Source organism: Passer domesticus, chromosome 1 (assembly GCF_036417665.1).
Source record: "Passer domesticus isolate bPasDom1 chromosome 1, bPasDom1.hap1, whole genome shotgun sequence".
Classification (NCBI taxonomy): Eukaryota; Metazoa; Chordata; class Aves; order Passeriformes; family Passeridae; genus Passer; species Passer domesticus.
In genome coordinates this window covers 22636225-22662602 of record NC_087474.1, presented here as the reverse complement: position 1 = coordinate 22662602, position 26378 = coordinate 22636225, and the positions used below count along the sequence as shown (strand labels likewise).

The 26378-nt window shown below is 38.8% G+C and overlaps 1 protein-coding gene across 6 annotated transcripts in view; it reads left to right on the top strand.

The window, feature by feature from the left end:
* The window catches only part of CDK6 (cyclin dependent kinase 6), a 136974-nt gene that overhangs the window by 95583 nt on the left and 15013 nt on the right, over positions 1-26378 (top strand). For 5 of the 6 annotated variants that reach the window (XM_064410125.1, XM_064410134.1, XM_064410144.1 and 2 more), the window contains 3 exons: positions 21547-21569; positions 22112-22162; positions 26030-26165. In XM_064410125.1, coding sequence (XP_064266195.1) covers positions 21547-21569; positions 22112-22162; positions 26030-26165 — 210 coding nt within the window. The remainder of the gene's footprint in view (positions 1-21546; positions 21570-22111; positions 22163-26029; positions 26166-26378) is intronic. The other variant, XM_064410172.1, reaches the window with a different exon arrangement.

Here is a 26378-nt window from a genome sequence, read left to right as displayed (position 1 = left end):
CTGTCTCTGACTCAGAAATGAAGTCAGAAAATGAGAGAAAAAAAGAATGAGGATTTTAAGACTATCACATTGCAAACTTCTAAAGATTCAGTCTTGGCCCAACATATTCACAATAGTATTAAGCTGCTGCTAGTTTTTCTGATTCAAATAGGAGAATAAAGAGCTTCATTTTACCATTTGCAATAAGAGTGATACAGGCCAAAAAATGAATGCAGAACTTCATTACATGCTCAAAACTTTATTTTTCCTCTCATTTAATTTGAAGCATTTTGACAGATAAGAAATACTGCCATATACAAACTCCACCAAATTAATTTTATTTTTTCTTGTAATGGTGTATGAGCTTTTCTGAATCTCCATATTCACATGGTAAATTAAATTTTCTACTTATATATAAATGCAAATATTACATTAATACTACAAAACCAGTATTTTTTTCTTATAGAAATGAATCTGATTTGAACCAGAGTTCAATAAAACCAGGACTTCTATTTTTCTTGCCAGATAGGGTCAGTCTGACATTCTCAGTCTTATATTTGGGAGACTGTCAAAAACTGTAGAGGTCAGGAATCTGCCAAGTCTGTATGTACTGTGTTCTTTCATCACAAACAATATGACTGCTACATGCTTCAGTGTACAAGGATGATTTGGAAGACTCTTCTCAAGGTTCTTTGCCATAAAGCCACAGCAAACAGCCCTCATGGTGGCTCTGTGGGTTAACATTGCAATACTCTGCATGATCTGTGTTGTCTTTTAGATTCTTCTGCTGGATTGCAAAAGAAATCCCATGTTACTGTGACCTTGGTAGCAATAAAATGTAAAGTTTTGCAAACTCTGTGGAGTATAGCCAAAAGATTGAATAAATGCAATAGCAGTTTTACTGGGAAGTGGTAGTGCCCTTGGGTGATCACCAATCTGTATTTCCACTGGTGTTGGTAGGATAAGTGTATGAGAATGCAGCTAAAACTTCTTGCATGATAGACACAGGTTTGATATTCAAACAACCTTTTTGTTCTGCTGTTTGCTAGGTACTTTTGTCTTCTTTTCCTACTCTCTTTTGCTTTTTCTTTCAAAGATCTTAAAGGTCTGTCATTTTTAAGAAACATATTGAGACTTCTGTGGGCAATTTTGTATCCCAGGGACTTCACTGGAATGGGTTTCATAATAAAACACTATACAGCATCACAAAACATACCAGAAGCCTGTTTATGTCAAGGAGACGTTGGACAGTCTGAGTTTGATTGAATAGAATTTTGTAGGCTGCCACAAACACAGTAAGGGTGCTTTAAACCTGGATAAGTGCAGGAGAAAAGTGAGTTCTGTATGAGTGGTCCAGTCTGTATGTTACAGGTTACTATGTGTTTTAAGTGGATGGCACTTTTGTTTAAATCACCCTTAATCTAAAACAATTTATGACAAATGCAAGCCAAGTATTTATTTAAGAAGTAGATGGAAGTACACAGAAGTGTGTAAAGGACTTGGACAGAAAAAAAAAATATATCTCTGTCTAGACACACCTAGAGTAAATTTGAACATTCCTCTCATCTTGGCTGATTCAGATAAACAAATGACACTTCTCAGCTCTTTTTCTCCCACAGTCTGAGGTTTGGATAAAATCATAGCTATTTTAAAACGGCACATTTTAATTTTGGTACAGATTTATAGGTTTCTGCAGAGGTCAGTGCATAGAGTTTGTATCCTAAAATCCCTTAGATTCCCAAGGATCCTATTCTATTCACAGATCAGCAATAAACTGCTCAGTACTCAGGTGTATGTGTTATGTACACAGAAGCTCTTCTGCTAAATGTGTCTTTTCTATCCATGGCCACTGCTGATGACAGCACCCCTGAAATAAAGCATTACTTCAAAAATTCCTTGTATGACAGCTCTTTCCTGTTTAGTTAAGCAGTTTGCAGTGACTTCTAGATATTTGGATGGAATGTCATTATGTAATGAAAGAGTAAATGTATTTGTCATAGTGCCTGTTTTCTTTGTGTTTTAAAAGCTCTGGTGCATGGATAGTAAAAATCAGTAGGGGAAATTGTAAGCTATGCTACCATATCAGAGAGTCCTTCAGAGATACAGCTGGCAGGATTGACAGGGGCCTTGAGGGCATGGGGACATAAATTGGCTTTTTTTAATGTTCAGATAAAGATTTGAATCACTTATACTACACTTTGAGGCTGAGCATTTTCCAGGCCAGTAGGAAAGGGCTTTGTACCTTCTACTTGGTGAACACCTCATTAAAGAGAAAGGCAAAAATGGGAGTAGCATGCACTTCTGTCTGGATAGATGAAACTCTTCCAGCTGGCTCAAGGAGTGTGGGCGGCTCCTAAGCAGGAAGCCATGACCAGTGCTTTAGGGAAGAAGAGAATCTGTCTTCTTGCTTCAGTTACATGATACTTAATCCAGGTGAATGAGGGTGAAAGGGGGAAAAGACTGGAATCCCAGGTTCAGGTATGGGTGAAATGCACTATGAAAGAAAACTCAGATCACCAATCATAGATTCTCTTCTGAGTAGTCAGTCTTGAGAAAATACGTCAAAATATGTTGGTACTTCGTTCTTACTTCATCTATACCTGCCCAGTTTTCTGTAGGGTTTCAATGCTTCACTGACTAGGAGTTTGGTATGTGTGCATTTGGGACTCAGGAGTCAGGCTATCTATGTAACAATTACAGCTGGGCACATTTAACTATAAAATATTAAACAATCAACTGTGTTTGTCTCCCTTTGGAGAAAATACAGAGCTAAAAATCATCAGAAGAGACTTAGTTTTTGTATCTTCTGTTGTATTCACAGCCTAGTCAAGCTGAAGTCATACACTAGAGGGTGGCCATGTGACTGCATGTTTACAGGCACCAATTCAAACCCAAAACTGGAAAGACATTACTCCCCAAAACCCTTTTCCACCTCCCCAAACCAAAAGTAAAACAGTATTATCTCAGTGCAACAAGCTTCATCTATCCAGGAGGGAATTAACTCTGTTCACATGGGTTTTTTACTGAGACTGTTCATGCACCAGCTCCATCGTGTTTTAATCGGCCTGCTTTTGGTAAAATCATCAGTCACAGAAATTCGTAAGCCACAAGATTGGCATGAATAGTATGAGGTTATTATTTATTAGTTTTTAAATATTAAATCATGTTTTAGCAGTTGTGTCATTTTTCAGCCCACTCTGTCAACGCCTAATATATGTGAGACAGTTATTGCATTACCAACTGTGCAATTGGTAATACGTAAATTGTGCAAATTGTAATAGCAGATAAGAGATGTGTGATTCTACTGAAATACCTGTGGTGGGCCAAGATCCCTGGTGGCACAAATAGCAGACACGGGGAAACAAGTTATTGGCATATAAGTCATCTTTCAGTGGTGTAAATTTGTCCAGTTTAGAAGAGTTACATCATCATATGTAGAAAAAGCATGAGCTTGGGACTTTGTTGTTGTAGATAATGTACTCAGATGTGATGATATCAAAATTTTGGTGATGTGAACACTGTGTTTGGGACCTACAGGCTGCCTAGAGTCACAAAACATCAGGTTTTAAAAAACTAGCAGTACTCATATTCATTCTTAGCTATAATGTCTTAGGTTATTGAGTAGTTGTAGATAATCTATAGCACTAAAATGTAGTAAATATTTATTCCCCTTTCCAAACAAGCCATAAGTTATTAGTACAGTTTGAAGTGCAGTCATCAGATCCATTGCGTGTACTTTCCTGGGTCAGCTGCAGAACCAGGTGGTAGAATGGGTTTGTGCAAGGAGTCCATAAGAGTAGAGTGGCCAGCAGGACTGGGAAAGTGATTGTCCCTCTGTACTCAGCACTGGTGAGGTCACACCTTAAGTGCTGTGTTCCGTTCTGGATCCCTCACTTCAAAAAGGACATTGAGGTGCTGGAGGGTGTCCAGAAAAGGGAAGTGGAGCTGGTGAAGAGTCTGGAAAACATGCCCTATGAGAAGCAGCTGAGGGAACTGGGGTTGTTGCAGAGAAAAGGAGACTTGGGACAGGACCTCACTGCTCTCTACAACTGCCTGAAGGGAGATTGTAGTGAGGTAGTGGCCGGTCTTGTCTGCCATGTCTCAAGTGAAAGAACAAGAGGAAATGGCTGTAGGCTGAGCCAGGGAAAGTTCAAATTAGGTGTTAGGAAAAAAAATTCAGTCTAGGAGCGGTCAGACATTGGAATAAGTTGTCCAGAAACATACTGGAGTCACTGTCTCTGCAAGTGTTCAAGAGATGGATGTGGCGCTTGGGGCTGTGGCTCAGGAGTGATTATGGTGCTGCTGGATTGGTGGTTGGACTGGATGACCTTCAAGGTCTCCTCCAACCCCAACATTCTGTGATTCTAAGAAGGAGGACCCACTCAGATGTGCCCCTCACTTCCACCTCTCCCTGACTTGAGAGAAAAGGAAGAGCAGCAGAGTCAGCTCTGCAGTTGAAGTTTCAGTTAATGCTTTTGGGATGAAGATGATGGAGTGGTTGCAGAAAGAAATAGCCAAATGTAACAAGAACACCTTTTTTTAAGCTGTCTCCAAAACCTGAAGCTGGATAGAGAAGTTTGAACTTCTGCCACTGGGTGAAAAGACTAACTTTTTTAGCGGGATCATGCGGTAAAATCTTGGCTTCACTGAAATTATTGTTGCAATTAACCCTGGCTTCAAAGGGGATTGTAACCTCTTTAAAAACAATTCAGTGTGATAGGGTTGCACAAAGAGTGGCAAAGCTATTCTCTGTTAATGTGCACAGTACAGCACTTGAAGCAGTCGCTGTAAAAGAGTGCTGCAAACTGGTAAGGCAGGAGAGAGTGTTGTGTAGTGGTGTCCCCAGCTTCCATGCCTTGCACTTCTTTCAGTGATGCTGTATAAGCTTTCAGCTGCCTCATCTGTGATACAAACCCAGGGCTGAGACTTTGTTCAAAGTAAGGGTTGCAATATATGTAGGAGTTATGAAGAACTATCAGCTGAGAGTTGAGGCTAAGGGTGGAATTCACAGTCTGTCTTCTGGGCTTCATGAGGCTGCATGGCACAAGCGAAAGAGAGTGTGTAAGTTAAATTTGTCTGAATTTAAGCCACTCTAGGACTATGATTATTGTTACCTGTCTGCTAAAATACCACACACACACACACACATGCGCACACACGTGCACACAAAAAGGTATCTACAAAGGAAGTCAAGCCATGAGTATGTGAGCTACTGTATGCATGTCCTTATCCAAAGAAAGATGTTCAATTCCCGTTTGTTACCAGAGGCAACAAAGTGATAACTTGTAACAGAGCCTGCAGTTCCCTGCTGCTCTGAATGGGACAGGCAGCTCTTCTCTCGGAAGAGACCTGCAGTCTGGTTCTTCCTTGAGTCTGTCTTCCTAGCATCAGTTTCGTCATGCTCTCATTTGGTCTGAATTAACTGTTCTGTAGGTGCTAATCTCTCACAGATACAGGCTTTTAAGCTTGCACTTTCAAAGAAAAAGAAAAAAAAAGATGTATACGTCTGGCAGCATGCTCAGCAGAGAGCCACAGGTTATCAGTGGCCTAAGCGTGTTCTTCATCTGAAGATTGAAGTAAAGAGGACAGTGGGCTTTGGGGAAAATTTTTCACAGAAATGCTGCTATTGCACATAATTGCTTAGAAATTTAAAAGTACTGTGTCCTCTCCTCCTGACATAATCTGGGTTAGTCATTCCTTGTGATGAGTTATTTTGCTGTTGAATGGTCTTGTGGAATAATCAGTCTGTAACTTTGCAAATGCATGCCCAATGGGGGGGTTGTTTATATGTGCTAAATGGCCCTCACTTCATATTAAGTAACAGTATGTCATTACTTGAATTTTTATTTTGATTAATATTATTCAATTATCCAAACCTTTATGAAAGCAGAAACATTTGTTTAAAGCCTGTAATCAACAATATACTGAAACATTATCAACAAAGTACTGTGCAATTGAATTGAGCTTGTTTTTCTAAGTATAGGACGTATTCCTGCAGCAGCCCAGGTGCATCAGTGATGTGGCTGCAGATACTTGGGTTTGGACGGGAGCAGAGCAGAGAGTCTGCATATTCATATAAACCACCACAAACAGAACTGTCCCAAACTGAAATCAGTTGATGTATTTAGCCTGATTTCTTTAGGAAAGGATTATTTTCCTTGTCTTTCTAAAATTATATTTATTTGCACACCATTGTGAATTGTCAGCAGACTGATATTTTAACTTCTTGCTGTGTGTATGGATATTGCAGATGAAATCCTGTAATTACTGAATGTGAGAAAGAAGGACAACTCTGATTGATAGTAGTGAAGACTTCAGTTTTATTTTACCTTTCTGCACATACAAAAACAATACTAATAACACAGTCTGAAAAGAGTCTCTGAAGATGATAAGGAGACTCTAAAATATGAATACTGCCATGCAACAAATTGTGAGGCATATTTCTATGACACAGTATCATTTCAGATGCATCTTAATTCCTTGTCAGTTATTTTCCTCTGCTTCAGCATATCTGATAATTTAGTCCTCACTGTTTTAAGTGGGCACAGTAGCTATGCAGCAGTAGGAATATTTGGCTTTGCCTACTAGATCCTGTATTCCTCCATATGGAAAATTTCTACTTCTTTTCAGTTCTTAGTTTAACTTTTCTTTCTCATGCTGTGTTCTCTTATTTTCAGCACATTTCTGAAATGTATTTCAGAAGCAGAGAAAAGATCTGTAATATATTTTCAATCTTCTTTAGGTTGGAAAGAAGAGAGAACTAGAGAGAGAAGCAGAGGAATCTCTTCACAAAAGAAAAAATAGGATGTATAACTGGATGTTGGGAGGGAAGGTATAATAAAACCAAGACAGCAGAGCCATGGCAAAAAGCAACTAAGTACACCCATGAATGCTGCTTATAAGTTAGGTTTTCCATATAAACTGCCAAACATTTTAAATATGGTTTAAGAGAGAACTGGTCTATTTATCACACAGCAATTTAAACACAGACTTTGCAATCATATTATCTGGTGTTTTCCAGTGAACCTTAAACCAACATATCTAGTGGACCAAGAGCTCCAAAGTGTAATCATTCGCTTGTGTGCTTGCTTACAGTTAGATCTTGGTAGCAGAAAGAACTAAAATAACAACTTATTTTTTCTGTTTTGTCTTTTGTTCTAACAAGCAATGGTGGATGTTGCAGCTTAGAACTATAAAAGCTACACAGCTTAATTTTGCAACCTTTAACCAAAGTAAAATTCTGGCCTGGATTTGTTTCTGCCATTTTTGGAAAATATCTTGTTTTGTTACAAGAATGATTTAAGTTGCAAGTGCCGTAAAAGTTCACCACAGTCCAGACCAACTGTACTGGGAGAAGGTTTATTCCTTAGATAGATCTTGTCAGCATTCAAAATTCTGTGCTTTGCTCTTTTTTCCTTTATACTTCTGCCATTCATGTGCATAGGGGTGAGTGGGAGGCTAATCATCATTTTTCCAAACTAGACCTAATAAACTGGGATTTTTTTCTTCCTCCCCAGATAAGTGGCCAGCCTATTACGAAAATTTTTTTCATGTATTTTTAAAGTTGAATGGACACAAGCCACAGTTTAACTTAGTGATCTGATAGAACAACAATGACATTCTGCTTCACACTTAAGGAAACGTAATATAAAAGGAAGCACAAGACTGCACTTGTTCATGTTATTCCAGTTTTTTGGATAATGAGGATTGTTTTCTGTTTTACCTGACCTCCAAGGCAGAACTTGCATTGTCTTTATGCAAAGGACAAACACACCTTAGTAGAGAGAAGGTCAGAATAATGCCATAAGTATCAAGTAAGAAATAAATGTGTTTACAAGACAGCATCACCTCATTAAAAGTAAAATACCATGTTGGTTTTTAGCTCACATTTTCCCTCAGGCCTTTTCTAGTTGATATTTGTTTGTCTGCAGTTGGGGTGATTGATAGCCGTTAGGCAAATCCAGTAACTGTATGGGTTTGTGGTTGGAGATGGGTGGTAAGTGCCAGGCCATTCACTTGTGGTTTTGCTTCTAGTTTCCAGCTGTGCCAGACTTTCAGTCAGAGGAATAGATCTGTTGGTAAGGGAAACCGTTGATAAACCATAGAAACCAAAAACTGCCACTGCCCATGACAAAAAGCCAGAAGAGAACCCTGAAGCAGTGGCACAAAGCCCCGGAGAAATGGTGCTAGCTGACCAAGTTTAATTTGACTGTTCGGTTCAGGTGTGGGGTCAGGCAAGGCAGTGGCCCAGGGACCAGGACCAGGACTGGGTGGCTCTGGGCTGGCAGCCAGTGGCTGCACACAGCCCAGACAGCACCTCATGAGAGAGATCTCCTCCTGGAGAGCTCCCCATAGCTTCTTCATTGCAGGTGGCACAACACTGTTCTGAAATCCCCCTTGAACACATAGTCTTAAAATTATATGCATTCCTTAGAGGTTCAATATTCCAGTCTGTGAAAATCTGAATTAGTCTCACCAGAGGTCAAAGAGCTTGTGGTTAAGACCACAACATGTCAGTCATGATGTAGGTATTTGTAAGTCCTTGTTATTAACATCATAGTGTTTGCAATGGATATTTGGAAATGCAGCTGGCAGCAGAAACATCTGGATCTGAGCTGTGCTGGGCACAGCTGCTCGTCAGTCACTGTGAACGTGCACCACCTTTGTGTCCTCTGGAGCATCTCAAAGACAAGTTCATACCTGTGATAAGCCAGAGCAGCCTGAGGGCTGCTTTGGAGGGATCCCCACCTGCAGATTGTTTTCAGCAGTCCCTCCACTAGCCAGAGAACAGGAGAGAAGCAGAGCAATGTCATCCATGCCCCTTGCTCTCTAGCCTGTTGAGGGATAGCCAGCTGTACACTGCCCAAAGACTTTCTGTTTGAAAGGGTCTCCTGGCTCTTTCACACAGCTTCCCTCTGCAGGAACTTGGCTGGGAGAGACTTTGCTTTCTGCCTAGAGTTTGGCCAGGGGAACCTCTGTGTACTTTCATTTGACTCGTAATACAACTAAACATTGTTTTTATTTACTTTTCTCTTTCATAGGAAAATGGCTACAAAATGGTATTTAAATTCCTGGGATCCTTTCCTGGACACTGGTGCACTCTAGAAAGGAGAAAAAAAGACTAGACTTTAACTGTGATTCATGTTGCTGAGCTCCCAAGTGTGGGAGTTTTTTTCCAAATTGTTAGACATTTTGATCTGGGCAGCCTTTACTGAATTTTCTGTGTTTGTGCAGAAAAGAAGTCTGAAAATAAGCTACCATTGGTCAGTCATAAAGACAATATGTACTAGTTGAGAAGTATATAGGACTAATCTGTCTCATAATTGAGTTTTTCAACAACTTCAGACTAGCACTTCTCCATATGTATTGGTCACCAAGGCTGTCAAATGTTCTTTGTATCTGATAAAACCCCATAAATGTACATGAGGGAAGTGAAAAGCAGACCTAAAGGAACAGACAATGTGTGGAGTTTGAAAACAGCTAAGGATAGCAGAGCAAAACATAACAGCTTTCTGAGACGTTGCACTGTTTTGTACCAAGTAAATAATTGACTGTGAAAGGAGACCTCAAAACGTCAGTGTGAAAGCAAGTTTGATATTTAGATTTCTAGAAAACAATTTCTCCAAGGAAATCATGGTGCCCAGAGGCAGTTCCCCACTGTCTCTGTGGAAAAGCTTACCTATATTGCAGGGTTGAGGCAACTGGGGAGAACTCGCCAGTCTGTGCATTGCAGATGTCAAAGACCTAGATAGAGTCCTAACTTGGTGAGGAAGGGAGGTGGCCACAGCCTCTCCTGCATGTATGTGCCACCTGCCACAGAGCAGCACGTGTTGCCCACGTGTAGCTGGAGCTGCCTTTGCCATCAGGAGCCTGGTGTTGGCAGGATACAGCTCACCCTAAGTCACAGCAATTCCTGTCGCTTCTTCCTTTGAAGCCATAGTTTGCCTTGTGATATGAAAGCACGTGTTGTTGCCTTGCTTTTGATTTTTGTTTGCACACAGCCTGTGGCACTGCCATTACATTTGCTTGCTTGCTCTGCCTGACCTGCTGGCCCTGTACAAATGAGTCCATGTGAGACAGAGCCACCATGGTGTACCGACTGCTAGAGGCAGAGCCAGGGTTTGACAAGCTCTTGGTGTCAGCATGTGACCTGCCTGGCTGTTCTCTTGTGCTTGTGGCATGCTTCGTTTTGCAGTCTTTTAGGAAGCATCCGTCTGGCATGGTCAAACCATGTGACTTCTTCCAGAAACTCATATATAATGTGCTCTGCTTTCCTTTTATAGATGCACTGAATGAATTCCATCCAGATGCAACTCTTAAGACAAACTCTGAGAAAGTATTTCTTCTTTTACTTAAATATTCTCTATATTCGTAGCTTTTCTCCTAACATATTGAAGTTTGCCAGTAGTAAGTGCTTTTGGAATATAGACATTTGTCAAATACGAATTTCATCCAAGAGATTACTTCATTTCCACTCATTTATTCAACTGAACTGGAGTAAATTGGCATGAAGATTCAGTTACTATTGATTTTCACTGAGTCTGAATCAGTTACCTAAAGGTACATGGCTCAATGAGCTATATCATCCAGAATTTCACCAACTACCGTGAATTATCAGATCTTTTTTATTAGATTATGTCCATGAACAGGTTTTATTATTATGTCAGTACAGCATACACACTGTTCTATACAATTTAATAATTTTTTAAGTGCTCTTTATATCCAAATAATTTGGGAGCAAGCTTTCAGCATCTAAAGAAGTATACATAGCAGGAGATCTTTCTGTAACGTTTCTATCCATAGCTGTTAATTTAAGCCTGTTTGGCAGTGATGAATCATACTGTGCTGCTGTAAGAATGAAGGTACTCAGTTAGACCTAGATCTCATCAGACCATTAGCAGTGAAAGACTACATGTACAGAGTCAGAACCGTATTCTACGTGGGTGTCCTACCCACTCAAGCACAGAAACAGACATGCTTGCTTCTCTCCTGCCTTGGAATCATTTTTCCATTCCTGTGAAGTAATTGTAAAAGGAGAGGTAGGTGTTGCTCATCTCCTGGATCTTTTAAGAGTTTGATTTTGAGGGCATTTTGCTGGAAAGTATGAGCGGAGTTTAAAGCGGGCCTAGACCATTTAGCAAACCCTTTATTTCTGGCAAACATGCCCACCACAACTGTGTGAAAAGCAAGGCATAAAATGGCTCACCACAGGAGGATGTTTTTACTTGATTATTTACTTGCTCCAGAAGAGGATTCTGTTTTTCTCTTTAATTCTGAACAAATTAGGTTGAGTTTTTTTCAGAAATGACAGGCCATCTCCATCTGGATATTGAGGAACTCCTTGTGGTGGACATGAAGGTGATGAACACTGTGGTAATGTGGGGACAAAATAGTTCAAGATATGGGGTGATTCAAGGAGCTGCATGTGCTCAATGTTTCAGAGACTGAGGGAAGGTTCATTTTGTAAAGATGGAGTTGTGTGCTTTTCCCATTAAAATGATGTCAAAAACCAATAGAGCTGTGCCACAGACACCACAAATGGCTTATGGTTCAGTAACGGCAAAGCAGAGATAATAGCATAAAAATTGTTGCAAAAAAATTTGGGGAGCCTGGTAACACAGAAATCTACAGCACAAAATGTACTGCAGTTGCATAGGGGAGGCTGATGAGCAGTGTCATCACCTGGGAGTTAGGTTGTCAGTTTTCTCTTTAATATATAAACTAACTCTTTCTTTTGATCAGGATTCAAGTGGGGAACAAAATTTTATGTGAAATCACTAGAAGCTGAACAGGATAAATAACCAGAGAGCTCCTAATAGGTGAACTCAGATTATTGTGCACTGTCATGGGCCAGTGAATAGAAATTTCACAGCTTCTCTGGCCTGAGTAGACTCTATTCCATGGGACAAAGTATTGCTTAGGGCAAAGTTGTATCTAGTTTAACTGGCCTTTGAAAACTGTATCAGTTTTCCTTGCATGGTTGCTGTGCATAACGTCTACCTTAAATATTTATCTCAAGCTTTTCTGCAGGTGTTTATTAATTCACTGTAAACCAGCACAGCTGCTAAAAATTAAAGTATTTTCTTCACACCATCCTTCTATTCCACTTTCATGTCTTTTGACACTCAGACTCAGCAGCTGGGGAAAAAGGTTGAAATTGAAATTTAACCTCTGCTCACATAACAGTTTGCCATTTAGTACTGAAATGTTTTCCCTGCCTTTCTTGTCTGAAGAGTTATAATCCATTTACAGAATTTTTTTCTGACCAAGGGTGTTTTATTACCGCTGAGGGTGATGCGACATATTAGTTGTGGGTGGGCACAGTTCTGGTGTTTCAGGTTTATCTGAACATTTAGAGAGGCTTAGAGAAACAGGTGCCATTAACACCTAGTATGGGGGCAAATGAAGTGATCACAGATCAAAACATGTACTTGACACTACACAGGAGCAGCTGAAGCCCAGATGGAGAGAAAAACAGGATTCTGTATCTTAGCCTTTAATGTTTTTCCAGAAGGGGAAAAAAATCACTTTTCCTTAGATTTTATTCTGTATTGAGAATTTCATGTTTTAGATTGTGAGAACATCTTTTGAATTATATATTTCCCTTCAAACATGGACATTTGCCACCTCCTGAAACTCCCTTTCTGAAGTCTCACAGAGTGCCCATGTGCAGCCTCCATTACCTCATTGTCACTGTGTCACTGTACTACTGCAGCTGACAGAAAAAATTGACTTACAGAATTTTTCTGATGCTCTTATAGTCAGATACTTGCTTTTTTGCCTTACTCTTCCCAGTTCTAGAGTCTGTTGGTGGGGTTTTTTCAAAGTTAGGCTAGTAATTGAATCACATAGATGTACCATTTTCTGTGTTGCCCATAATGGTGAAAATAAATCATCATTTATGACATTATCCTTTCACAGTGTTTTGTATTAAGTGTATTAAGAGTATAAGGTCTTTATCCATTGAGTAAACTTTCATCTGTGAAGCTCGTTGCTTAGCATTACTAAGATAGTGATAAAGCCCAAGAAAATCTGGGAAAACATACTTGGATGTTAATTTACTCATTATCTTTGGGGAGATCAGATGAACCAGTGTGTAGACTGTATGTGTTCATAACTTTCTTTTCCCTTTGGTAAGGAAGAATCACAGGTAGGTAAGAGTTATTTTCCTTTGGGTAATAGTTATGTGTGCATAGTCTTTCACCTGATACAAGAATGGTAACAAGGTTAGACATTTGGTTTAAAAGAATTTGTTGCAAGAGAAGTCAACCTAATGGCACAAAACCTTTTAGCCTAAAGCTGTACCGTGAAAGCAATCTGAATGAAAATATATCCAGTTTGTGGAACATTATTGAGTTTTAATGAGGGGGCCTCAGACTTTAAAACCTGTTCTGTATCCATCCCTTTGATTAAAACTAGTTGAGCATTAGAGTCACTCTTGAGCAAAGCCCATTTTAAAAGGGGTTTTTGCACTAGTAGATGTGGTAAATGTCAATGGATGAGCTTTCTTGAAGTCATCTTTGCATTGCAAGAAAAATTCTGTATTTCTGAAAACTGATTTGAAAATATTTTCACAGTGAAATTTCATACAGGATAAAGGACTAGATACTTCGTGTAGAAGACTGCTTTCATTTCATTTACGTAATTGATAAAGACTAGGAACAGACTGAAACTCCTCTTGCTTACCTTGAAGTTTGGTCTTTTGCTGTGATATAGGTGTTCTAAAATAATTTCTTCAAAATACAGGATTTAAAGAGCATCTGGCTAAAATGTGTCATTTTGGACTGCTGTCTACTACATTTACTCCTACAAGTGAGGAATAAATTATGAATTAAATTAAAGAAGTGGTGAAAAAAGCTCTGACATGCTCTGGAGGGAGGATATAGATCTGTTCAAGGGAAATACGGGCAAATTTGTTCACGGGCGTGAGGTTCTCTGCACAAACACACATACACACACTGCCTGCACACTGATTTGCACCATTACTTGTTTGAATGAACAGGAGAGTGAGGAGCCCTCTTGGCTCCTACCCTTCCACATAGGACAATCTTTACCTAATCCATATCTCAATTATTGCCTTCAAACCCCACAACTGAATTGCACAAGAAGGGCAAAGCTCTGTGACAATTTTAAAGAGTGCACGTTTAAAATGGGGATATGAAGTAAATTCATGAAAGAGAACGCATCAAACTAAATAAGTGATTGTGGGAAGATCATGACCATATTGTATGTGCCATATCGGTATTTCCTTCAGGCTGCTTTCAAAAGGCAGAAGCCTCCAGTTTAGTTATGTCATTAAATTTCAAACTGCTGATGGACAAGTAGATGTAATTTAACTGTTCACAGTGATGAGATGGGTGTTTAATACACAGTTCACTTATTGCTGGTAGAACTGTCAGTAAAAACAAAAGGAATTCTTTTTCCACTCTGAGCAGAGACCGCGCTTTTTTTTCCCTTCCCTTTTCCCAAGGTCAGTTGTGTATGTATTTACAGAATTTGCTTCAAACGTTGCCACAGTTTTCAAGGTGCCACTATAATATCATGCTTCCTGAGCTGAGATAACAACCCTTAAAGCCCTAGTGAAATAAACCTACAAATCTTGCAGGGAAACAAATGTCCACAGATAAGAGAACTGTGACGTGCGTGATGAGAGAGTAAGTGAAGGACGTTCAACCTATCAAGGCTCTTCTATTTCAAAAAATAATGTTCAGTGATGAATTCTGAAGCCGTTCTGCCCAGAAACAGATGAGATCTGCCTGTGTTACAGCATATTCTGGTCAAAGATCATATCTACACTTATCTTGCTTTTAGGAACTTTATATGTGTGGGTATGTATTGATGTATACACATATATGTAATCCATGTATCCTTCTCTTGAAGCATTGATTTTCATTTCTTAATAAAGGTTTGAAAGCAAATCTCAGTTGGCTTGAACCTGGGGTCACTGATGTCTGTGGAAAAGCTCTCTTTTATGTCAGTGGTGGGGGCCAAGGCCCATCATTCTGTTCCAAGGCCAGCTGGGACTATGCTTACCTTAAAGGTATCAAGCAAATTTTAAGCACCCAGAAGAATGTCTCCTTTGACATTTCTTAAGGAAGCTTCAAAGATGGTTATATTTTCTCTTACTTAGGGAGATCATTATGTATATTGGATGAACTTCACTCTACACAGTAGGCTGGCCCTGCTTTGGTCATAAAGCTGTACACAGTGCCTCTGTTTGGTTTCCCTTTCACTAACATGGCCCTTTCAGTTATGCATGCAAAGAGAACATCTGAAATTGGATCCTTCCTAGCTGGCTTGTGTCTGCACCCAGCTCTGAAAGCTCTTTGTTTGCTTCTTCAAGAAAGAGACCCTGTATGTTTCTTACGAACTAGACCAGATATGCATTTGGGGGTCAGAATATTATCTTTATTCCTAGAATTAATTTGCTTCATTTTGAATAGCAATAGGGAGCAAATTCAACGCACCTACAGAATTGGAAGTTTGCAAAACTACCTCTTTTTTTATCTGCTTCTGTCTACTGGGTGACATGAGAAACTCCAGGGAAAATAATAATTGTTGTCGGTTTTGGTGCATTAGATCTGGTTCTAATAATAGTTCAGTACTGACATAGCCCCATCTTAGAGCTCTTATTCATAACTGTGATACTCTCATACTTGAAGAATTATAGATTTTTGAATGAAAGAAATTGGGCTTTTAAAGACTAAAATGAGAAACTCAAGATGGTTGATCTGGTTTCTGTCAGATTGTAGCTGAAGAGTTTTTCCTCAGTCATCATGTTTATCTGTGTCATCTTTCTTCTTACATATTGAAGGAGAGAAGATAAGTTTTGTAAAAGTTTTGAGCAATTTATGATCAAGTATAATAACCTTTACATGAAGTAACTCCTTCCTGTGCAGTGTCTGGCACCCACCCACACAGAGATACTATTAAAGGGAAAGGAGAGAGAGAAGTACTAGAAAATGTTAAGTTTAAAATGAGAACTCTGAATTACACAACAGCTGAGCAAGTCACTTTTGACTGGAAATGGGTAACTGTCCAGAGTGTGAAATCTTGTCAGTATGGGCCTGTTTTCAGACTAGAGTTTCATATTGCACCTTATTCATCTTACATACCAGAAGGCCAATGATCTTCATCTTTAAAAGGTGATACTTTTGTTTTGTTTAGTTTTACTTTCTCTTTTCATACCTGTAGTACAGATTTGTGCAGGCAATTTGTCAAATAGAAACAGTGGTAGCAACAAGAGTGGTTAGGAATCAGCTCAGAAATAATCCCTCTGAATAAAGGTTTCCACAGGACAGTCCAGATCATGTTATTTCTAGTCATCTCATAATTTCAGTTTTAGGTCATGTATGGCTTTAATCCTTAAAATGAAAATATTTTCTTCATAACGAGTAACTAAGAATCTGACAAAATTATTTACTAGCTATTCACATTTTGTAATATGAAAAGAAAAAACCCATCCCATCCTTTTAATATATCTCTGACTATATAGTTTGGCAGGTTTCCCATGGCATGATGCAGGATTCCTTGGCAAATGTTACTTGGCTTTAGCATTTTTAGATTCTTCACCATCTTTTTATTGCTCTTACACACGCAGACATACAAACTCCTTAGACTTAACTGCTACAACACAATCAGATTCAAAAATTTCATGTACAACTTCCATGTACCCTCATTATACAATTTCTCTTTACATTTTTTTTCTTCATTATGTCAAATAACCCTGGACTGTCAACACTTTCCTCATTTTGTATAATGCATTCAAAGCTGCAGTTAGGTATCCTGAATTCACTGCTCTTCTTCCCTAAATAACTTCTCAGCATCTTCTCAACCAGAAGCCCCACTTGCCCAAAAATCAAGTTATACCCTTCCCACCCATGATGTTCTTCTCATTTAGAGAGTTCTTGTAGGACTTCACTGAGTACACATGGCTCACCAATATACAGTCAAAAGCCTGTATACTGGTGAGCCATGTGTACTCAGGGAAGTGCACTGTATATATATATACAATGTGTAATATTGTGTATATATAGACAATTGTGTATATATATAAAACCAATATATATATACACATATATATATATATATATACTGTATATATTCAAGTTGGTAATTAAGAGATTATCCTTATCATTTTTCTGTGCTATCAAGGAAGGGGATGGAATTCCTAACCTGTTTTCACAATGAGCAAATGGACTAGCAGGAAGAATCTAAGTAGTTATTTTGTATGTTATTTCTTATGTATCTGAAAAGATACTAGGCTTGTCTAGCTTTGGAAGCACTTGTATTGGCAATTCCAGAACTGTCACGGGAGCTCAGTAATATGTTTTCGTTAGAAAGTGAATTTCTTACCTTTTTTTTCACACATCAGTACATTTTTTCTTCACGTGACCTTTTTTCCATGTGCCCATTTTACCAATGTCAGAAATGGAAAGATAGTTTCCAATCAGAATGTCACTAATTAGTTAAAAATGTCAGTCACTATCAAGAATCCTGCAGAAGTCTTTTCCTGTGCTGCAATGCATATGGGTTTTTTTTGTTTTTTTCCTTGTGTCTGCATTATAGTTTGACTAGATCAGTGCTTATCAGTGTCTTTATTTCCAATCTTTATGAAAATTCTAACTTTCTTTATGAAAAGCTTTAGATTCTCTTTGCTTTGTAGACCAAAGACTGAAAATAAAATCTAGAAGTAGTCTGGCCAGTTTACAGTTAAAACTCATTTATTTCTTGCATGTCATTGCATTGTCATTGTATATAATACTTTAAAAATTGCTTTGGCATGTCTACAGAGTTGCACCAGGGAAAATTCTTTCGTGGAGACTCGCTTAGGAAATGTTTATATATCAGTTTTTACTGAGTAGTGCAGCCATGAAACACAATGTCTATGAAATAAAATATTCAACTTTTCAGACACTGATATTCAGTTCAGGTGAAAAGAATATTCATTGAAGGTGAAAGTTGGCATGAGCATGAGCAAAAGCATGCGTAAGGCATGGAAAAGAGAAAAAGAGCCTACAGTTGGTGAATGGTTACATCTAGTTTGTTCAGCTATATATAGGCATGAGATCCTTTTGGCCAGAAAACTAATGTGCAAGCCCTTTTAAACTATAAGCATATGGTAACATTTCAGGATTGGTAGGTTTTCCATTGCAACCTTACGTTGTGATGTGTATTTTTATTTCTGTACTATTACAGAATCACAGACTGGTTGAGACTGGAAGGGCCTCTGGGTATCATGTGGTCCAAGCCCGGGCAGGACAACCTACGACTGGTTGCCCAGGACAATCTCCAGATGGCTTTTGAATATCTCCAAGGTGGGAGGGTCCACAACCTCTTTGAGCCAGTGCTTGGTCACCCCCACAGCAAAAAACTGTTTCTTTATGTTCAGAGGGTGTTCCTGTGCTTCTGCTTTCACAATGCAGACTCGTAGCTAATATCCATTTAATTGTGCAGCTGCACATTTTGTACCTCAGTAGCTAAGGTACTTGCTCATTGCCTCAGGAGGGGTTTCTTTCAGCCGGACAGCATAAGCAGTACAATGCCTCTGTCATGTCTTCTTATCTGTAGGCTAAGGGCATTCTGGTCCTAGAGCAGACATGAAAAGGCTTTTCCTCCATACAATGGGCATCATTCCAGAGGCAGTGGATAATGGCCTAGCTCCAAAGCCAGGAGGAGGAGTAGCCAGACAAGATGGACACTTGCATATTCCCTGTAACATTTTCCTTGTTCTGTTGCCCTGAAGAATCAAAGAAGGAACAACCAACAAACATGGGAACCATCTGAGACCATCTTGAGCGAACAGGGAAGTTAAATGTCACAAGTGCACTCCAAGTCTTCTTGTCCCATCTTCCCTTCTTGGTATGTGTTCAGTAACAACAATGGTGTTGGAGCCTTCAGAGCATGGATTTTGTAGCAAGCAAAGTCAGGGATTTTTGAGAGAATTGAGGAACCACACAGAAGTCAAGTACCTCCCCATGGATAGTTCTTTCATCTATGGGAATGTCCCTCTTTCCTGAGATACATGTACTCACAGATTTTAAGTGTTTTTTGAAGCCAGAGGGCACACTCACATCTGCTGCCACAGGACACAAACCCAGCTCCATGCCTTTTCTGAAGGAAAAAAAAAAAGGAATTCTACAAAATCAGGCTCCAGAGTTTAACCAGTCTTACACAGATTATGATCGCAGAGAGGAGAACATACGCACAAGAAAGAACTTCTGGATCAAGCTGGCATAAATACACCTCAGGGAGTGAGTGGGTGTATGAGTCAAGTGAAAGATACCAAGAACAAAGGTGAAATTTTCTTTTCTGTGGCTGCTGAGTGTTCTCAGTTCAAAGGTGGTGGGAGAGCTGATGTCCACCTTTATGAATCTTTAAAAGTCTTGATATGAAAGTTTTGATGTGACTTGCAGAGCTGTCAGGTCATTAGAAAAGAGTAACTAGTACCAAAATGTGAAATGAGAGCTTCGCGCAGCTGCTGATTAGGTGAATCTATTTCCCCAATCATCCATCCAATATTCCAATTAAACCTCGAGCCAAAATTCATGAGGCAAGTTTCATTATACTGGTGATGCCTAACTTGGAATTGGCATCCTGTTGTAGTCATGATGGTGGGATGGGTAGGAGGCTGAAAGATGAGCTAATAACACTTCATTTTGATGAAATATCAAAGTATGTTGGAAGGTCACCTTGTGTTGTATAATTATACTTTCAGAAGAATTTAAATTCTTGCTTCAGCCCTTAGTGAGACAGCAGCAATGATGGGAAAAACCTTCCTTAAAAATCCCAAGAATTGTACTTGTTCTGGCATGACACTGCCTAAGGTGATTTGCAAACAAGGCTGCCATTGCCAGGCTTTCACATTAATGCAAGGTTCAGCATACATTTTAAAACATTAAATCAGCTTTCCATTTGCATAGATATGATTATTTGAATGTGTAGATTTTATTAGTTTAAAGGGCCCCAATAATCTAATGCTGGAGCTGAAATTAAATATTCAAAGTAACTGTATGTTAATAATTTCAAGCAGTAGTTCCAAAAAATGTGTTAGGTTGCTGTACTGCTTGACTTTGGAAGATATGGAGTGTGTCTGCTGCCACAAGCAATGCTAGGATTGTAGCTATTGAATGTTCTGAAAGTCAGGCTCAAAGCTTAGGGCAGAAGTAGATGCTCTTGCCTAAGTGTGTTAAGCTTTGGGTTTTTGTAGAAGCTAATATTGCTATGTACCTTAAAGATTAAACCCAGAAATCCCAAAGTATGAGTTACAGTTGCAGTTGTCAAAGTGGCTACAGTTAGTGAATACCATGTGTACCTGGGAAGCAAAACATCCCATTATTTATGATTTATTCACAATCAAAATAAATAAAGACCTTTAAGGACAAGTAACAGGCTACCACATTTTATATCATCAGATCAAATCTCACGTCAGATGGTTTCAAATCAGATTTGATTAAATTGTTCTCTCAATGTCCCTGCACAAAGCAGTTTGGTGTATAAGTTGATATGACATGACCTGAATGGCAGCACACAAGAAGGAGGCAAAATGCATGTTTAGTTCATCAAAGAACAGCATGTCTGCCAGTTCACTGCTTTTTCTTGATGGCCCAGATTTCTGCAGAGATTGTTATGTCTAAGAAATGTCACAGTGCTCTGTGTCCACTTACTGTATTTGGAATGGCCCCACAAGACACGTGGTGACATGGAGCTCTGGTGCCTTTGTGAGAGTGTCAAGATGGAAAGTGCCACTTCTCAGTTTTAACTCACGGTTAGCAAAAGGACATCCAGATCCTACACCTGCTCCTGCATATGGGCAGTGAGATGGGAAGGACCATAGCTGACTACTCCTTGTTCTCCCGTCTAGATGGGAGATATCTATGAAAAGCAGCAGTGAAATGATGCCTTTGGCTGTCACAGGTGTCAAGGACTTGTATCAGACAGAGGAGGAGTATGTGGAGAGAGACCGGACAATGGGTGTTCCTCCATAACCAAAGGCTGCCAGTGAAAGCAGGGGGTTATGCACTGTTTGTCAAGTCACTGTGTTTCAGCTGAACAGTTCTAAAAACTGTAACCATGAGTTTACAACATGCTCTGTACTTAGAGATCCAGAGGAGAGGGCAGCCTGGCCATCAGTCAACCCAAGATATTACCTCAGTTTGCAGTGTGTGTGAGTCGTGTTTCTTGGAGTAATCTATCATTTGTTGTACCAAAGTGGTACACGACATCTGTGGCCTGATCTTCATAGGTCCTTCATTCTTGGCTGGATCCTTATTAATCTGTCAGTAAAATGTTGGAATATCTTGGGAGTTTCAACATAAAATCGCACTGTTTTTCAGCACAAAGCTGGCAGTACAGCCATACTGCTGTACAAATCAGGATTTCATATTTTACATTGGCATTGTGGGGTGATAGCATCTTATACATGAAAATATTTTAAATTGCACTTTGAAAAGAAAAAGTGTGTCTGAAAGTATTTTTAGTCATTGTTTTGGGTTTTTTTTCTTGAAAACCTTTGGACATTCAGCCTAACAATTTGTTTCTTTCCTGAATGTATCTTTATTTATGCAGCAGAAGTATTCCTCTACTTCAAGGTAAATTCTGTACCGTTTCACACCCCATTGTTACAGACCTTCATGAATCCATTGTCATTTATTTGACTCCTTAAACGTAGGAGCACATTTCCAATATACAGTACGCAAGAAATTTAATTTTCAGTTTATATTCATAATAATTAATCTCTAATGTTATTATGTTTTAATGAATTGCATGACATTCACTGTTCTTGTCTCTCTTAGCAGCTATTTTAGTGTTCTTTGTAATGAAAACTATTTTGTTAATGATAAAATTCATAAGACAGTATTAGGGAAAATTATGTCATTCATGCAAAAAGGCACAATTAAATTTCCAAAAGTAGTGTATTCAAAAATACGTCTAATCTGTCCCCTTTTTGTTATCAGTTTTAGTACAAAGTTGAAAGGTTCACTTGCAGAATGGATAAAGCCTGGAAGCAGAAGATATGAAGTCTCAAAAAACCCCCACGTTTTCACCCTACATTGGCAACTGTCAACGATATATATAAATTTACATTAATTAAAGCAAGTCATATCCTAAAAACGTTTCTTTATTTTTTCAGACCACTCTTCCGTGGAAATTCAGATGTTGATCAACTAGGAAAAATCTTTGAGTAAGTAATAACTAATTGCCTTATGTCAGTATCTGTTTAACATTGAAACCCTATGAGATTTCTTTGCCATGTCTTTATGCAATAATGTGACTACAGCAAAGTATTCCTAGGACATATTTCCTATTGTTATGGCATGTAACATGATATTTCTGTGTATTCTGTGTCAGAGTGGAAGGAGGAAGCAACATGGAATATAGTTCTGCGAAACTGATAGCTATCATCAGGAAGTTAGGAGACTTCTGGGTTTGGGCATCTTGAGTCTCTTAAACATACTGTGCATGTATCATTCATACATATTCATAAACAGTTAAGTCCAAGAGAATCTCTTCATGTAAACAAGCACAGAGGGGGTTTTTTGTTGTTGTTTTCTTTGTGCATTGCAGAAAACAACTTTAGAATATATTAAAAGCTGAAATCTCTAAGATCATTACCCACATCATTTTTGCAGGAATGACTTCTAAACATAAAAAATATGTTAGCTTTTAAAATATATTGTGTAGGCTGTTAGCAGTCCATGTTTTGGTCTGGAAGGTGACTGTGAGAACTGAGAGAATATCAGCATTTTAACATGTGTTTTCTCAAAGATGATATTGCTTTATTTTAAAACCATTTTACAGTTCTAGGAGTTTGTGTTTTTCAGATACATCAAATATGTTAAAGAGGCAGGTAGACTCTAGACTCTTTGAGGTGGAATATTTCTCATCCAAAATTCAGTTATTGATATTACCAATATGATATTTAAGCAAAATTATATTATTTTCTTGTAAAAGCTCTTCAGACTAAGGAACATTTTTGTCTTTTTAAGACAATGATGTACATATAATGTAGTTAGGAGATCAAAACCTCGCAGAGCTGGTACCAATTCAGAGAACAAATGCCTCTTTGCCTCCACATCTCTGTCTTCCCTTTCTGTGTGGAGGGGCTGCAGGGATCCAGGGATCTGGATGAAATAAGAAGTAGATACTGCAGAGAGAGAGTGAAAAGTATTATTCCAGAATGTTATTTTCTTGAAGATATTCCAAAGAGAAGATAGTAAAATTTCTAAGAAAAGCTTAAACTGAACAAATAATGAATTTCTCTGCTTAACCATTTTTCCAGTCCTCAAATCATAACAGATCTGTTTCTAAACATTTTCATTATTCAGTGTGGGGTTTCTAAATTGCAGGTCTTGATTTCACAGAGTTGACTTCCCTTTCCTGCATACCATACCATGAGTATGTGACTCACTTGTGTGGTTAATTTGTCATGCGCTAAATAGCTCTTCCTGCCCAATCCAGAAAAATCAGTCCTTAAAGTTTACTTTTTTTTTCCTTCTGCCAAAACTACTACTTTAGTCCTACAATATTCTGCTTTGTTAAATGAAGACAGTTTTGATACATACAACATACTTTACAATTTAAAAAGACATAGCTGTGATTTCTTTCATTTGTGATATTTAAGGAGAAAATGAAAATTAACTGGGCTAGGATTAAATGCATAGCAGCTAGTGGCAGCCTCCAACAGGGATCTTTCCATCCCTAGGGGCTGAGATTACCTGTGCAGAAAAGAATTCACTCAGAAAAGAAAATGCTGTGCTAAATTTAGAAGAAATTCCTTATTGCACATCTACTTAAAGAGAAAGTTTGAGTTTGCTTCTTTTTCACAGTTCTTCCTAAATAGTTGTGAAGTTTCTGTCTTGGATTCTGAGGGGTTATGCCAAATAGTGTTTATTTCTTGTTTTGACAGCTGGAGAACCCCCTACAGTTAGGCCTAGCTCTTCTTGTAGGAGGGTTGTTTCTTTCTACAGTAGTGACTCATTCTAGAGATCAATTTGGACAGAAGGAAGTTTTCAGGATTTTCCTGCAGTCTGGACTGATGTATTCATTCAGATGATGGGGCTGTGGTCTGCTTTTGCTTTGCATGTGCATTGTGATTTGTGTCAGTAAAATTCCACTGTGTATGAGGGTAAATCCCTCATACATGGCTCGAAACATTTTCTTGCTTTTCCGGGACACCACCAGCTTGTGGCATATCCTCACAGATTTCAGGCTGAACTGCGATGGTTTGAACAGGCTTGTCTCCCATTGTGATCAATGGGAGTGGAAAGTACTCAGCATTTCTCAAGACCAGGCCTGAACCTTTGGCAGGAGGTGAAACTTCCCCAAGCTACTCCCAAACTTAGTCACTGAAATGGTGATGCTACCAGACCATTACAGCGGGAGCAGATCCTCAGGCATTCATTATTAAGGGGTTTTGAGTACTACATGTGTGTAACTAAAAGTATCTCTCCTTTGCACTCTGTCTTGTCCAGCCCACCCCTCTCTGGCAGGCTGCCTCCTGGTTTCTTGTCATTAGCTTTGCCTGTGCCTGTGTTTATTCTGTCCCATTCCTGCTCTGCCATGCAATCTTACAAAACAGTAGGACTAATCAAACATATTTGAATGACAGGTTAAATGTCATTGCTATTTAAAATACTTAACTCTCCCATCCTTGACTCTATTTGTATTATATTTAATATGGGGCCAGATCCTGAAATATCTAATCAAAAGGCTTGAACTGCCATGGCCAAGGAGGCTGTCCCATAGCCACCCTGCACCTGATAAATGGCAAGTGTGGTTTCTCACACAGATTCAGCTTAGCATTTCCCAAGAGCTGTGATATGTCCAGGTCTAGAAGGATTTAATTGTCCTTAGGTTGCAATTGTTTGCCCTTCCAACCATGCTGTTATTTTGAGGACATACTAATTTTGAGAGGTATTTTAGGTGAGCCAAATTACAAGTCAAAATTCCCATAGGTAGAGGTAGGGTAATTCCATTGTGTTCGCAGAGGTAACCTATGATTTACCTCCATGTGGCTGGCCCACAGCCTCACCCAGTCTTGTGACAAACTCAGTGAGAAAAAAGGTCAATGCTGCTCCCTAGTGGCACTGGCCTTTGTGCAAGCCCAAGTATTCAGTGACATTGTTTCTCTGTTCTTTCTTGTCTTACCCTGTCAGTGTTTCCACTGAAAATACCAATTTTACAGGTTATAAAATTTATATTCCCTGAAATCAAACAAGTAATGTATGATCTTTTCCAGAATTTCCGTCAGAAACTGGTTTTCAACCCCATGACTATCAACATCAGACTAAAATGTGAAATGTATGAGACATAATTCATTGTTGGTGGTTTACCTATTTAATTTATTTAAGTTTTAGAACTCAGCATGATTATTTCATAAGTATAAATATCTTCTATAATTAAAGACTAAAGAAATAAAATACTTAAATAAATGAAAATATTCTTTTAAAGAGTACAGAAAAACTAAACTACAATTTAAAGCAAAACCACAAAGACACTCAAGTGCCTTTCCACTTCTAAATTGAGACTTTAAAACCTGTATTGTGAAGCAAATAAATTGTTTAAATTTGGGCAACAATTACTGCACACAGCTTTGAAGCATTATGAAACATCCCTTTTATTGCCTTACCCTCATCTTGACCCACACTTTTCTCTCAGTCCCTATTCTTGTGAAAAAAGATCCTTGCACGCAATTCCCCTTTGAAACTTACTGCTTTTAATCATCCTGGAGTGACATATGTTGCACCATCCAGTCAAAAGCTAAGCAACTTTTTTCTAAAGCACTCATCCTTTTTTTTCAATAAAAAGACTCAGAAAACTGAGGCTTAGGCCAGAAAATTGTGCTACCCACAAAATTATTTCAGTCAAGCACTTTGAGGGCCTATATTTATCAGCTTCTATTCACAGACATTATTGCTCTGCTACTAATTGTAAAGTTAAACATTTAAGCTCATTTAAACTGAAATACTTATAAAATGCCACTCGTAATCAATATGAAGGGAAAACTGCATAAATGTTCAGACCTAACATTATGTTTTTCATTTCACAGTGTAATTGGACTCCCAGAAGAAGAGGACTGGCCTAATGATGTTGCCCTTCCAAGAAATGCTTTTACTTCCAGACCCGCACAACCTATTGAGAAATTTGTACCAGATATTGATGAAGTAGGCAAAGACTTGCTTCTTGTGAGTTTCCATCTGTTGTTCCCTACCTCACATGACCAATGGCTCCCACTGTGCATGCAACTTAAATGAAGTTTCCATTTAATGGAGTTAGTAAAAAAAGGTCAAAAATAGATAAGACAATTTGTGTTAATCTGTGAAACAACAGCACAAAGACACTGCCTTTGGCTCTCAGAATAGCTCAAGATTAGGAAACTAGGTCAGGGACGTATCTGT